The following is a 15,196-nucleotide window of genomic DNA, read 5'->3' as shown; positions in this document are numbered from 1 at the left end:
TCTGACCTGTCTGTCTCTGTCCTGGCCTGTCTGTCTCTGACCTGTCTGTCTCTGTCCTGACCTGTCTGTCTCTCTCCTGTCTGTCTCTGACCTGTCTGTCTCTGACCTGTCTGTCTCTGTCTCTGACCTGTCTGTCTCTGTCTCTGACCTGTCTGTCTCTGTCCTGACCTGTCTGTCTCTGAGCTGTCTGTCTCTGTCCTGACCTGTCTGTCTCTCTCCTGTCTGTCTCTGACCTGTCTGTCTCTGACCTGTCTGTCTCTGTCCTGACCTGTCTGTCACTGTCTCTGACCTGTCTGTCTCTGACCTGTCTGTCTCTGACCTGTCTGTCTCTGTCCCGTCTGTCACTGTCTCTGACCTGTCTGTCTCTGACCTGTCTGTCTCTGTCCTGACCTGTCTGTCTCTGACCTGTCTGTCTCCTTCCTGTCTGTCTCTGACCTGTCTGTCTGTCTCCTTCCTGTCTGTCTCTGACCTGTCTGTCTCTGTCCTGACCTGTCTGTCTGTTTCAGATGAGTGTGCTTCAGATTACATCAGTGAACTCTGTTTCGCTCCGAATCAAACAAAAGAGATGGAGGAGAAAATCATGGAGCTGCACAAAACCTACAGGTTCATCCACACACCACCGACTGGACCCCAAAACACTGACCGGACCCTGAAATTCTGACCAGACCGTAAAACCCTGACTGGACCCCAAAACACTGACCGGACCCTGAAATTCTGACCAGACCTTAAAACCCTGACAGGGCCCTAAAACACTGACCGGACCCTGAAACTCTGACCAGACCGTAAAACCCTGACTGGACCCCAAAACACTGACCGGACCCTAAAATTCTGACTGGACCCTCAAACTTTTCAGTTTACTGTGATTTATGAACTTGCTCGGCGGTTGACTGTGCGGTCGTGTATTTAGGGGAATGACGCCGGCTGAAGCAGAGATGCACTTCCTGGACAACGTGAAGAAACTCTCAATGTACGGAGTCGACCTTCATCACGCTAAGGTAAACACACTCAAGTCGACCTTCATCACGCTAACGTAAACACACTCAAGTCGACCTTCATCACGCTAACGTAAACTCACTCAAGTCGACCTTCATCACGCTAACGTAAACACACTCAAGTCGACCTTCATCACGCTAACGTAAACACACTCAAGTCGACCTTCATCACGCTAACGTAAACACACTCAAGTCGACCTTCATCACGCTAACGTAAACACACTCAAGTCGACCTTCATCACGCTAACGTAAACACACTCAAGTCGACCGTCATCACGCTAACGTAAACACACTCAAGTCGACCGTCATCACGCTAACGTAAACACACTCAAGTCGACCTTCATCACGCTAACGTAAACACACTCAAGTCGACCGTCATCACGCTAACGTAAACACACTCAAGTCGACCGTCATCACGCTAACGTAAACTCACTCAAGTCGACCTTCATCACGCTAACGTAAACACACTCAAGTCGACCTTCATCACGCTAACCTAAACACACTCAAGTCGACCTTCATCACGCTAACGTAAACACACTCAAGTCGACCTTCATCACGCTAACGTAAACACACTCAAGTCGACCTCCATCACGCTAACGTAAACACACTCGCCACAGTAGAATGTGGGAGGAAACCTCGGGAATTACCGGCGGTAAAAGCGTCAGTAGAAGAAGAGATCATGTAGCGTTTGAGTGTTTTTCAGAGTTTTGGTTTGAAGTCTGAAGTCTTTTTGCTGCTCAACAAACCGAAAAACAATGACCACGAGATGAGACGAGTCTCTGTGACTGATTACATCCTTTGATCGATTGGTCCGATCAGATTCAGAGTCCCTTAAAGTCCCTTAAATCCAGTTTCCCCTTAAATTCTCGGACTGTGATCTAATTGATAACTAATTATTTCTGATCACCTCAGATCTGATCTGATGTTCAGAGTTTTATTTCACATCGTTCTGTCAGTTATTGATCTGCATATTTGAACCCTTTAATCAACATGAGAGCTGCAGAGTGACATTCAGAGCAGCCGATCGATCATCAATCATCATCAATACATGACCCACTTCCTGTCCGACAACACCCAGCCTAACCTGTGTGTGTGTGTGTGTGTGTGTGTGTGTGTGTGTGTGTGTGTGTGGTTGTGTGTGTGTGTGTGTGTGTGTGTGTGTGTGTGTGTGTGTGTGTGTGTGTGCGTGTGTGTGTGTGTGTGTGTGCGTGTGTGTGCGTGCGTGCGTGTGTGTGTGTGTGTGTGTGTGTGCGTGCAGGATGTCAGTATTGATCTTTCCATGGTGTGTTCCATTAACTCTGTCTCTCTCAGTGACACGCAGACTCATTTAGATCTGATTCATTTTCATCAGACCAGAGTCAGCAGATACCTGATCACACTGATCACTGATCACAGATCACACTGATCACACTGATCACACTGATCACAGATCACACTGATCACACTGATCACTGATCACACTGATCACACTGATCACACTGATCACTGATCACAGATCACACTGATCACACTGATCACAGATCACACTGATCACACTGATCACTGATCACACTGATCACACTGATCACTGATCACAGATCACACTGATCACACTGATCACTGATCACTGATCACAGATCACAGATCACACTGATCACAGATCACACTGATCACTGATCACAGATCACACTGATCACAGATCACACTGATCACACTGATCACTGATCACACTGATCACACTGATCACTGATCACAGATCACACTGATCACACTGATCACTGATCACTGATCACTGATCACAGATCACAGATCACACTGATCACAGATCACACTGATCACTGATCACAGATCACACTGATCACAGATCACAGATCACACTGATCACTGATCACACTGATTACTGATCACAGATCACACTGATCACTGATCACACTGATCACTGATCACAGATCACACTGATCACACTGATCACACTGATCACAGATCACACTGATCACTGATCACACTGATTACTGATCACAGATCACACTGATCACAGATCACACTGATCACTGATCACACTGATCACTGATCACTGATCACACTGATAACTGATCACAGATCACACTGATCACTGATCACACTGATCACACTGATCACACTGATCACACATCACACAGATCACACAGATCACACTGATCACTGATCACAGATCACACTGATCACTGATCACAGATCACACTGATCACTGATCACAGATCACACTGATCACACTGATCACAGATCACACTGATCACAGATCACAGATCACACTGATCACTGATCACACTGATCACTGATCACACTGATCACTGATCACACTGATCACTGATCACAGATCACACTGATCACTGATCACACTGATCACTGATCACACTGATCACTGATCACACTGATCACAGATCACACTGATCACAGATCACAGCTCACACTGATCACACTGATCACACTGATCACAGATCACACTGATCACTGATCACACTGATCACAGATCACACTGATCACTGATCACTGATAACAGCTCACACAGCTCACACTGATCACACTGATCACTGATCACAGATCACACTGATCACAGATCACACTGATCACACTGATCACACTGATCACACTGATCACTGATCACAGATCACACTGATCACAGATCACACTGATCACTGATCACAGATCACACTGATCACACTGATCACACTGATCACTGATCACACTGATTACACTGATCACAGATCACAGATCACATTGATCACAGATCACACTGATCACAGATCACAGATCACATTGATCACAGATCACACTGATCACTGATCACACTGATCACAGATCACTGATCACACTGATCACACTGATCACACTGATCACTGATCACAGATCACACTGATCACAGATCACACTGATCACAGATCACACTGATCACAGATCACACTGATCACTGATCACAGATCACACTGATCACAGATCACACTGATCACTGATCACACTGATCATTGATCACTGATCACACTGATCACAGATCACACTGATCACACTGATCACACTGATCACACTGATCACAGATCACACTGATCACACTGATCACAGATCACACTGATCACTGATCACACTGATCACAGATCACACTGATCACTGATCACTGATAACAGCTCACACAGCTCACACTGATCACACTGATCACTGATCACTGATCACAGATCACACTGATCACTGATCACAGATCACACTGATCACACTGATCACACTGATCACTGATCACAGATCACACTGATCACTGATCACACTGATCACAGATCACTGATCACACTGATCACACTGATCACTGATCACAGATCACACTGATCACAGATCACACTGATCACTGATCACAGATCACACTGATCACTGATCACAGATCACACTGATCACACTGATCACACTGATCACACTGATCACTGATCACTGATCACACTGATCACAGATCACACTGATCACACTGATCACACTGATCACACTGATCACAGATCACACTGATCACACTGATCACAGATCACACTGATCACAGATCACACTGATCACAGATCACACTGATCATTGATCACTGATCACACTGATCACAGATCACACTGATCACACTGATCACTGATCACTGATCACAGATCACACTGATCACTGATCACAGATCACACTGATCACACTGATCACACTGATCACACTGATCACACTGATCACACTGATCACAGATCACACTGATCACTGATCACACTGATCACACTGATCACAGATCACACTGATCACACTGATCACAGATCACACTGATCACTGATCACACTGATCACACTGATCACAGATCACAGATCACATTGATCACTGATCACACTGATCACATTGCTCAATCAATCAGCAGTGTCCCCTCTGACTCTGACAGCTGTCTGTCAAAGTCTTACAGCTCTGCGATGTAACCGAGCTCAGCGACAGACTGATCCGGATCAGATCTGGATCTGATGTCCCCCCAAAAACTCAAACTGTCCCCCCAAAAACTCGAAGATCAACAGGAAATCAGCAGCATGAACATTTCACTAAAGACCTGAACACGTTCTGAGTCCTCAAATGTCCCAGAGGACATGCCCACCTCCTGGAGGACCATTAACCCCCCCAGATTTCAGTCCACCAGCTGACTCACCTTCATGATCAGTCTCCTACTGTCTCCTCCTCCTCCTGCTGTCTCCTCCTCCTCCTCCTCTCTCCTCCTCCTCCTCCTGCTGTCTCCTCCTCCTCCTGCTGTCTCCTCCTCCTCCTCCTTCTGTCTCCTCCTCCTCCTCCTTCTGTCTCCTCCTCCTCCTTCTGTCTCCTCCTCCTCCTGCTGTCTCCTCCTCCTCCTCCTTCTGTCTCCTCCTCCTCCTGCTGTCTCCTCCTCCTCCTTCTGTCTCCTCCTCCTCCTTCTGTCTCCTCCTACAGTTCAACATTCGGCCTCAGGAGATCGTCCTCAACGGAGACTAAAACTTGTCTCTGAGACTACAAACACCTCCTCCCTCTCCTCTGTCTCCAGGCCGAACCTTGATGATTGTCTCTGCAGCGTCTCCTGGTCTTTGTCCTTTTGTCTGGTTGCAGATAAATAACACTTTAATGTAGGAACCATTCACACAGCTGATTTAACCCTTTGAAAGCTGAGCTCGGTGGTTTGATACCCGTCTCAGGGGGAAAGAGCTCTGAGAGAACTTTCTCTTCTCTGATCTCGTGCAGATTTTCGGGTCGTGTCTCGCTGAGTTCCTCTTCACCGTCTTTAAATATAAAAACAAAGTGTTGAAACTGTGAACTCTGTGTGTGACAGTGTGTGTGATGTATGAATGTTGTGTGTTATTGTTTGTGTGTGTAACTGTGTATGTTGTGTGTGTGTGTGTGTGTGTGTGTGTGTGTGTGTGTGTTGTGTCTGAGTGGTGCAGAGACTCTTGGCATTGAGCCGTCTGTTCTTCTTCTCTGTCTCTGTGTCTGTCCCTCTGTCCCTCCGTCCCTCTGTGTGGACAGATGGTAGGAAGTCGCTTTGACTGCTTGCCGTCAGCTAAGTCCGAGGTAAGACTGCTGTGTGTGTGTGTGTGTGTGTGTGTGCGCGTGTGTGTGTGTGTGTGTGTTTCTTTAGTTTTTTGGCTTCTTTCAGCCCAGAGAACATTTTTACCTTCATAGTCACTCTCAGCTGTTCCTACAATCCCCACAATCCCCCTGACCCCGCCCCCGGTACTCATGCTGCCGCCAACACAGGAAAAAACACGAGCCAAAGGGAATGCGGCCCGTCATGAAAATATCAACCACACAAACCACAACTGCAGCTCTGCAGACCGTAGCTCTACAGAGTCTGTAGCTCTACAGAGTCTGTAGAGTTACAGACTCTGTAGAGCTACAAAACTGTGAAACTGCCAAACTACCAGAGCGCCAGCTGGAGGACGTTTAGTTTGTCCTCACAAGCCGCTGACGATCTGTCACATTCTCCGAAAAACCAACTCGACCATCAGTCCAACCATTCATGATCCACACTGTGTGTGTGTGTGTGTGTGTGTGTGTGTGCAGGACTCGGAGGGCGTGGCCATCATGCTGGGCGTTTGCAGTAGCGGTCTGCTGGTCTACAGAGATAGACTGAGGATCAACAGGTTCTCGTGGCCGAAGATCCTGAAGATCTCGTACAAACGGAACAACTTCTACATCAAAATCAGACCAGGAGAGGTGAGACCCACACCACAGAAGAAGAGTCCACACACACCTACACACCACAGAAGAAGAGTCCACACACACCTGCACACCACAGAAGAAGAGTCCAGAGCGCTGACTCAGGGATAAACGGCTCTCGGGCCTGTGGTTCTGCTGATGGTATTCTGGTCAGCTTGCAATGAGAGTGTTTTTTATATAGGCCTAGATGACACTTATCAGAGTTTGGATTGGTGCCGGGACAGATGCGGGCTAATTTGCTTTTAGACCAGTGGACCCCTAGAACCACTTTAAACTGCAAAATCCTGTGACGTGCACAAATGGATGATGTGTGGATCCTTTTCAAAACTGACTGCCAACCCTCAGTGGCTATCCCTACTCTAGAGGGTAGGCACATGAGAAAGATAATGGTGCCTTTGAGATGGAAATTAATATTAAATTTACTGTCAACTGAGGTGGAAGGACGTATCTTTGTCCTTTTTTTAATAGAATAAGAGATTATAGCCTGACGTAACACGGGGGGGAGTTTGCCAAATTCTGAAGATTCTTTCAATATATTAAGCAACAATGGTGATACTTTATCAGCAAATGTTTTCCAAAATTCAGTAGGGAAGCCATCAGAGCCGGAGCATTTCCCAACAACAATAAAGCTTGCTTAATATCACCAACTCTGAAGGGTTCATCCAACCTAGAGGATGCTTCAGGATTAACAAAGGGGATATTTAGGAACCTAAAAAAACTGTCATATTGTGTCTCATCAGATGGACTCTCAGAAGCATTCAATGAGCTATAGAAGTCCCTAAACTGGTCATTGATTGTTTGAGGATCAATAGTTATTCCATTGGTGGCATTAATTTGTGTTATGTGTTGTGATGAAGAGGACTGGCAAATTTGATGGGCTGGGAACGCCTCGGGCTCCTCCGGGAAGAGCTGGACGAAATGGCCGGGGAGAGGGAAGTCTGGGCTTCCCTGCTTAGGCTGCTGCCCCCGCGACCCGACCCCGGGTAAACGGAAGAAAATGGATGGATGGATCTCCTGTTTTTAGAAGTGATTCTGTTGCCTCATTGGAAGCTAGGATGTCAAATTCAGCAATGTCAAATTATTTAAAAAGAACTGTGTCAGTTGAATCTACACATCTTGTCTGCACTTCTGATAAAACTTTGGGGAGACAAGTACTCTTTTCAGTGTTAATCTGACTCTGGTAAGCTAAATAAGATATTTCTCCCCGAAAGGAGGCTTTGCATGTCTCCCATATTTTTGCTGCAGAGACAGTTGGATTAACATTAGTGGAAGTGAATAGGTCAATGCGATTACTGATAGTTTTAATAAAATCAGGGTCAGTGAGTAATAGCGAATCAAAACACCAAAGGGATCGTGACAGGGACCTACCAGATAGAGAGAGAGAGATAAACTATGACAGCGGCATAGTCTGATATTACTGTAGGGCTGTAGGAACGTGAGCGGACAGAGAAGAGTAATTAATTGTCCATTAAAAAGAAATCAATTTGAGAGAAAGAACCATGGACAGGAGAGAAGGAAGAAAACATAAACAGCTGATCTACTTTAGAGGATTCAGATGGAGCAGAGGCTTGTTAGATGAACAGTCCAATGAAGGATCGAGACAACAGTTACAGTAGCCTCCAATAATGAGCTGACAAGAATTTAAGTGAGAAAAAGAAAAAAAAAAGGTTTTGAAAAACTCTTCATTGTTCCAATCTGGACCGTAGACATTTGCCAGAGTCAGATGATTTCCACAAACCTGCCCTGTAACAATCATAAAGTGGCCATTAGGAAGATACAACCTGGGATACAGAAAGTAGGACTGATTTGTGAAGGAGAATTGCGTCTCCTCGGGCCTCACTTGAGAAGGAGGAGTAAAGCTCGCCTACACACCCTTTGCACAGGTAAAGGTGATCTGATGGCTTAAGGTGGGTTTCCTGCAGACAAGCGATTTTAGTGTTTAATTACTATAAATGCGTGATTGCTTTGTTACGCTGTGGAGGGGAATTCAGCCCTTTGAAATTCCAACTAGTAAATTTTCCGCTTGGTGCTGTTGAGAAATTAGAGGTTAACATAAATAATACTGTGAAACCTGTGCAGGTGTTGTTCCCACAAAATCAGCCGCCCCGCCTGCGCTTCAACAACACCGAATAACGAGACATGGCACAGGCTGAATGTTAAGTATGGGAGCAGCACACGTGTAGAAACAACGAAAGCATGAATACCACATACAAGAAAACCAAGTCTGTCCCCAGTCTGACTAGTTTGTGTCTCTCTGTCTGTCCCCAGTCTGACCAGTTTGTGTCTCTCTGTCTGTCCCCAGTCTGACCAGTTTGTGTCTCTCTGTCTGTCCCCAGTTTGACCAGTTTGAGTCCACCATTGGTTTCAAGCTGTTGAACCATCGAGCAGCGAAGCGTCTGTGGAAAGTCTGTGTGGAGCATCACTCGTTCTTCAGGTCAGTGACTCGAGGTAACGCAGGGACATGAGGGGACACAACACAGGAAGACATGTCCTGATAACAGTCTGTCCCTCTCTATCTGTCCCTCCCTGTCTGTCTCTCTCTGTATGTCCCTCAGGCTGATGTCTCCAGAGGAGACTCCAAAGAAGTTTCTGTCTCTGGGCTCAAAGTTTCGGTACAGCGGGCGGACTCAGATCCAGACCCGCAGAGCCAGCGCCCAGATCTCCAGACCTGCACCGCATTTCCCACGATGCATCAGCAAGAGGAACATCCTGAGCCGCAGCCTGGACGGAGGTACGGGTCAAACTGGTTCTGGCCTCTGAGCCGGTCCTGGTCTCTCAGCGGATGCTGGTCTCTGAGCCGGTGCCAGTCTCTTAGCCAGTCCTGGACTCTGAGCTAGTGCTGGTCTCTGAGCTGGTCCTGATCTCTGAGTCCTGGTCTCTGAGCTGGTCTTGGTCTCTGAGTCTGTTCTGGTCTCTGAGCCAGTCCTGGTCTATGAGCCAGTCCTGGTTTCTGAGCCAGTCCTGGACTCTGAGTTGGTGCTGGTCTCTGAGCTGGTCCTGGTCTCTGAGTCCTGGTCTCTGAGCTGTTCCTCGTCTCTGAGTCCTGGTCTTGGTCTCTGAGCTGGTCCTAGTAGCAGTTCTGTCCTTCAGGTCTTCACTGTGGATCTCAGTAGGTCTCTGTACACCACTGATACTCAACTAATGGCCCGAGGGCCAAATTTGGCCGCTGACTGGACCCCGGTTGCCCCTCAACCAAAGTGATTGACAATGGCACAGTGTTCTTGTCCTGTAAAGTCCTAAAGTTCTAGAAATGTCCTAAATCCTGGAAATCCTGGAAATCCTGGAAACTAAATCCAGGCCCTTTGTTCCCAAGCAAAGCAGGTTGAGTGTTGCTGGTGTAGTTCACATCCTAGTAGTGTTTCTGGTGTCAGAGATAGTTCTGGTCCTGGAGGGGTTGGCCTGTTCCAGATCTCAGGGTTCAGGGTTAGTAGATCCGGGTTCAGGGGGTCTGGTTTGGGCTCAGGTCTTTCTAGTACTTGTTGGTGACCAGAGTTTCTGATTGGTCCCCAGCACCGAGGACCCCTCCCTCGTCCTCTCTGATTGGCTCTCCAGCCATCACGGCGTCCCCCAAAGTCAACGGGGCTGCGCAAACAGGTAGAGATGCTAGTGCAGTCCTGCTCTCTGATTGGCTGCTGCTTCCCCTCATTCAGCTCCTCAGGGGACGTTGCCTCCTGATTGGCTGGAGGGGCTCCATCAGCTGTGTCTGTCCAATCAGCTGCTCTGTTTCTGATGATGATGTCATCACATGAAGTCAGACCTCCTTCCTATCCACGGACCAAGTGAACCATAGACCAGGTGAACAACCCACCAGGTGAACCACAGACCAGGTGAATTAGAGACCAAGTGACTCACACCAGGTGAACCACATACCAGGTAAATGACCGACCAGGTTACTTACAACCAGGCGAACCACAGACCAGGTGACTTACAGACCAGGTGACTTACAGACCAGGTGACTTACAGATCAGGTGACTTACAGACCAGGGGAACCACAGACCAGGTGACCAGGAAGGAGGTCTGACTCTCTGTGAGATATGTAATCATCATTAGCACAGTTAGCATAATTGGCACAGTTAGCATCATTAGCACAGTTAGCTTTGTTAGCACAGTTAGCTGTGTTAGCATGGCTTAAATGTGTGTCAACAAGCTGTGTGATGTGAGATAGCAACATGCTATGGCTTCTTGGTGGTTATGAATGCTGATTGGCTGCCTTGCATGCGCCCTGTGCGCTGATTGGCTGAATGTGCCATTGCCATAGCGACGAGCATCCATGATGCTTTGCTACTGAAGAACATTACGAGAGGCGGCCTGACAGCAACGCTGTGGTTGCTATGGTTACTTTTGCTGCAGCTGGCTGACAGTTGCTGTGGTTACCTCCATCACCATCATTAAAGTCCCAGCTGATGTGTGTGTGTGTGTGTGTGTGTGTGTGTGTGTGTGTGTGTGTATGTGTTGTAGATATGGGCACAGGGCTGTACGCAGCATCCAAAGCCATCGCCGTCAGTGACCTCATCACTACCGTAACGCCTGAGAGGACAATGGAAGAGAGGGGGGCTGAACCAGGTACGAAAACAGCCAGAGGAGACGCATTCGACCAGCTGACCGAAGCTTTGAAACCGTTCTGTCTCCTCCTCTCCTCGTCTCATCTTCTCCTTTCCTCGTGTCCTCCTCTCCTTGTCTCCTCGCCTCCTCCTCTCCTCCTCTCCTTATCTCCTGTGTCCTAGTTGAGGAGGTGCTGATGGTGCAGGAGAGGATGGAGGAGAACAAAGAGGAGGTGCAGCAGGAGGAGGAGGAGACCAGAGCCACAGAGATCTCTCAGCAGAGTCCTCCGACTCCTCAGAAACAGGACACCAAGGTAACAGACACCTGTCTTTCCTGTCTTACCTGTCTCTTGCAAAAATTAACCCAAATGTTGAGGACATGTTGTCTCTGTGTCCAGACGGAGTTGACAGACACGGCTGCAGAGGAGCTGACAGCAACCGAGGTACCAAAGATTCACCTCACCCCAAAATCAACCTGTGTCAGTTAAACACTTTTTACTCTCTTAATGATATGTCAGAGAGCACCTGTCAGGTGTGTTCAATCAGACACACCTGTCAGGTGTGTTCAATCAGACACACCTGTCAGGTGTGTTCAATCAGACACACCTGTCAGGTGTGTTCAATCAGACACACCTGTCAGGTGTGTTCAATCAGACACACCTGTCAGGTGTGTTCAATCAGACACACCTGTCAGGTGTGTTCAATCAGACACACCTGTCAGGTGTGTTCAATCAGACACACCTGTCAGGTGTGTTCAATCAGACACACCTGTCAGGTGTGTTCAATCAGACACACCTGTCAGGTGCTCTCTGACAGATTTTAAGAGAAATAAAAAGTCTCAGATCTGAAATCTGAGAAACTCAGTTCACTTTTTTTTGTTATGGAACAAAAACTGTTGAATTTTATAAATCAATAGACATCAATCTTTCACTGAACTCAGTAAGATCAACCTGTCTGTCCCTCTGTCTCTGTCTCTGTCTCTCTCTGTGTCTCTGTCTCTGTCTCTCTGTCTCTCTCTGTGTCTCTGTCTCTGTCTCTCTGTCTCTCTCTGTGTCTCTGTCTCTGTCTCTCTGTCTCTCTGTCTCTGACAGTCTGATCAGGATGAAGACTTGCGGACTCAGGTAAACTGATCTTCTTTCTCTGGATGTCTTGCTGTCTTCTGGGGACAGAGACTGAGTTTGTTTGTGTCTCCAGGAGACATTGGGGAGTCCGGAGGAGGAGCAGAGACCTCAGAGCACCATCAGTGCTCTGAGACGCTCCTTTTTAGAGGGAGGAGGAGAAGGAGGAGAAGGAGGAGGTCCGACGGAGTGGGAGAAACGTCTCGCCTCCTCACCACTGCGACGACTCGACGACTCGCCAATGATCGAACCGCTGGAGCCTGACGAGGTGAGTTCACTATAGTCCCGCCTACACCGCAATGCAACACGCCAACACACAGCAACACACACCAACACACGCCAACACACAGCAACACACACCAACACACGCCAACACACAGCAACACACACCAACACACAGCAACACACGCCAACACACAGCAACACACGCCAATACACAGCAACACACAGCAACACACAGCAACACACGCCAACACACCGCAACACACGCCAACACACAGCAACACACGCCAACACACAGCAACACACGCCAACACACAGCAACACACGCCAATACACAGCAACACACGCCAACACACACCAACACACAGCAACACACCGCAACACACAGCAACACACAGCAACACACGCCAACACACAGCAACACACGCCAACACACAGCAACACACGCCAATACACAGCAACACACGCCAACACACAGCAACACACGCCAACACACAGCAACACACGGCAACACACAGCAACACACGCCAACAAACAGCAACACACAGCAACACACGCCGACAGACAGCAACACACGCCAACACACAGCAACACACGGCAACAAACAGCAACACACGCCAACACACAGCAACACACAGCAACACACAGCAACACACGCCGACAGACAGCAACACACACAAACACACGCCAACACACAGCAACACACGCCAACACACGCCAACACACAGCAACACACAGCAACACACGCCAACACACAGCAACACACAGCAACACACAGCAACACACGCCAACACACGCCAACACACGCCAACACACAGCAACACACACTAACACACAGCGACACACGCCAACACACAGCAACACACGCCAACACACAGCAACACACACCAACACACAGCAACACACGCCAACACACAGCAACACACAGCAACACACACCAACACACAGCAACACACAGCAACACACACCAACACACGCCAACACACAGCAACACACGCCAACACACAGCAACACACAGCAACACACAGCAACACACGCCAACAAACAGCAACACACAGCAACACACACCAACAAACAGCAACACACACCAACACACACCAACACACAGCAACACACAGCAACACACTCCAACAAACAGCAACACACGCCAACACACACCAACACACTCCAACAAAAAACAACACACAGCGACACACACCAACAGACCGCAACACACGCCAACACACAGCAACACACGGCAACACACAGCAACACACGCCAACAAACAGCAACACACAGCAACACACGCCGACAGACAGCAACACACGCCAACACACAGCAACACACAGCAACACACGCCAACACACACCAACACACAGCAACACACCGCAACACACAGCAACACACAGCAACACACGCCAACACACAGCAACACACGCCAACACACAGCAACACACGCCAATACACAGCAACACACTCCAACACACACCAACACGCACCAACACACGCCAACACACAGCAACACACGCCAACACACAGCAACACACGCCAACAAACAGCAACACACAGCAACACACGCCAACAAACAGAAACACACGCCAATACACAGCAACACACGCCAACAAACAGCAACACACGCCAACAAACAGCAACACACAGCAACACACGCCAACACACAGCAACACACACCAACACACGCCAACAAACAGCAACACACGCCAACACACGCCAACAAACAGCAACACACGCCAACAAACAGCAACACACAGCAACACACACTAACACACAGCAACACACGCCAACACACAGCAACACACGCCAACACACAGCAACACACACCAACACACAGCAACACACGCCAACACACAGCATCACACAGCAACACACGCCAACACACAGCAACACACACCAACACACAGCAACACACACCAACACACGGCAACACACAGCAACACACGCCAACACACAGCAACACACAGCAACACACGCCAACACACGCCAACACACAGCAACACACGCCAACACACGCCAACAAACAGCAACACACAGCAACACACAGCAACACACGCCGACAGACAGCAACACACGCGAACACACGCCAACACACAGCAACACACGCCAACACACAGCAACACACAGCAACACACGCCAACACACAGCAACACACGCCAATACACAGCAACACACAGCAACACACACCAACACACCGCAACACACACCAACACACAGCAACACACGCCAACACACAGCAACACACGCCAACACACAGCAACACACGCCAACACACAGCAACACACGCCAACACACACCAACACACAGCAACACACCGCAACACACAGCAACACACAGCAACACACGCCAACACACAGCAACACACGCCAACACACAGCAACACACGCCAACACACAGCAACACACGCCAACACACAGCAACACACGCCAACACACAGCAACACACGGCAACACACAGCAACACACGCCAACAAACAGCAACACACAGCAACACACGCCGACAGACAGCAACACACGCCAACACACAGCAACACACGCCAACACACAGCAACACACGCCAACACACAGCAACACACACCAACACACAGCAACACACAACAACAAACAGCAACACACGCCGACAGACAGCAACACACACAAACACACGC

At 48.5% G+C, this 15,196-nt stretch overlaps 1 protein-coding gene across 3 annotated transcripts in view; it reads left to right on the top strand.

Annotated features, from left to right (window-relative positions):
- The window catches only part of LOC121938758 (band 4.1-like protein 3), a 29,902-nt gene that overhangs the window by 2,838 nt on the left and 11,868 nt on the right, over positions 1-15,196 (top strand). Inside the window, exons 9-20 of one of the 3 annotated variants that reach the window (XM_088072230.1) lie at positions 507-603; positions 908-995; positions 5,985-6,029; positions 6,522-6,674; positions 9,014-9,111; positions 9,233-9,408; positions 10,188-10,271; positions 11,136-11,240; positions 11,402-11,532; positions 11,617-11,661; positions 12,310-12,339; positions 12,413-12,604. In XM_088072230.1, the coding sequence (XP_087928356.1) occupies positions 507-603; positions 908-995; positions 5,985-6,029; positions 6,522-6,674; positions 9,014-9,111; positions 9,233-9,408; positions 10,188-10,271; positions 11,136-11,240; positions 11,402-11,532; positions 11,617-11,661; positions 12,310-12,339; positions 12,413-12,604 (1,244 nt within the window). Of the gene's footprint in view, positions 1-506; positions 604-907; positions 996-5,984; positions 6,030-6,521; positions 6,675-9,013; positions 9,112-9,232; positions 9,409-10,187; positions 10,272-11,135; positions 11,241-11,401; positions 11,662-12,309; positions 12,340-12,412; positions 12,605-15,196 lie in introns of all 3 variants that reach the window. The other 2 variants (XM_088072231.1, XM_088072232.1) reach the window with 2 other exon arrangements.

This window comes from Plectropomus leopardus, chromosome 21 (genome assembly GCF_026936395.1).
Source record: "Plectropomus leopardus strain MGB_pleo_1.0 chromosome 21, ASM2693639v1, whole genome shotgun sequence".
NCBI classification, from domain to species: Eukaryota; Metazoa; Chordata; class Actinopteri; order Perciformes; family Serranidae; genus Plectropomus; species Plectropomus leopardus.
The sequence above is the reverse complement of the archived record's forward strand: the minus strand, read 5'-3'. Positions and strand labels throughout refer to the sequence as shown.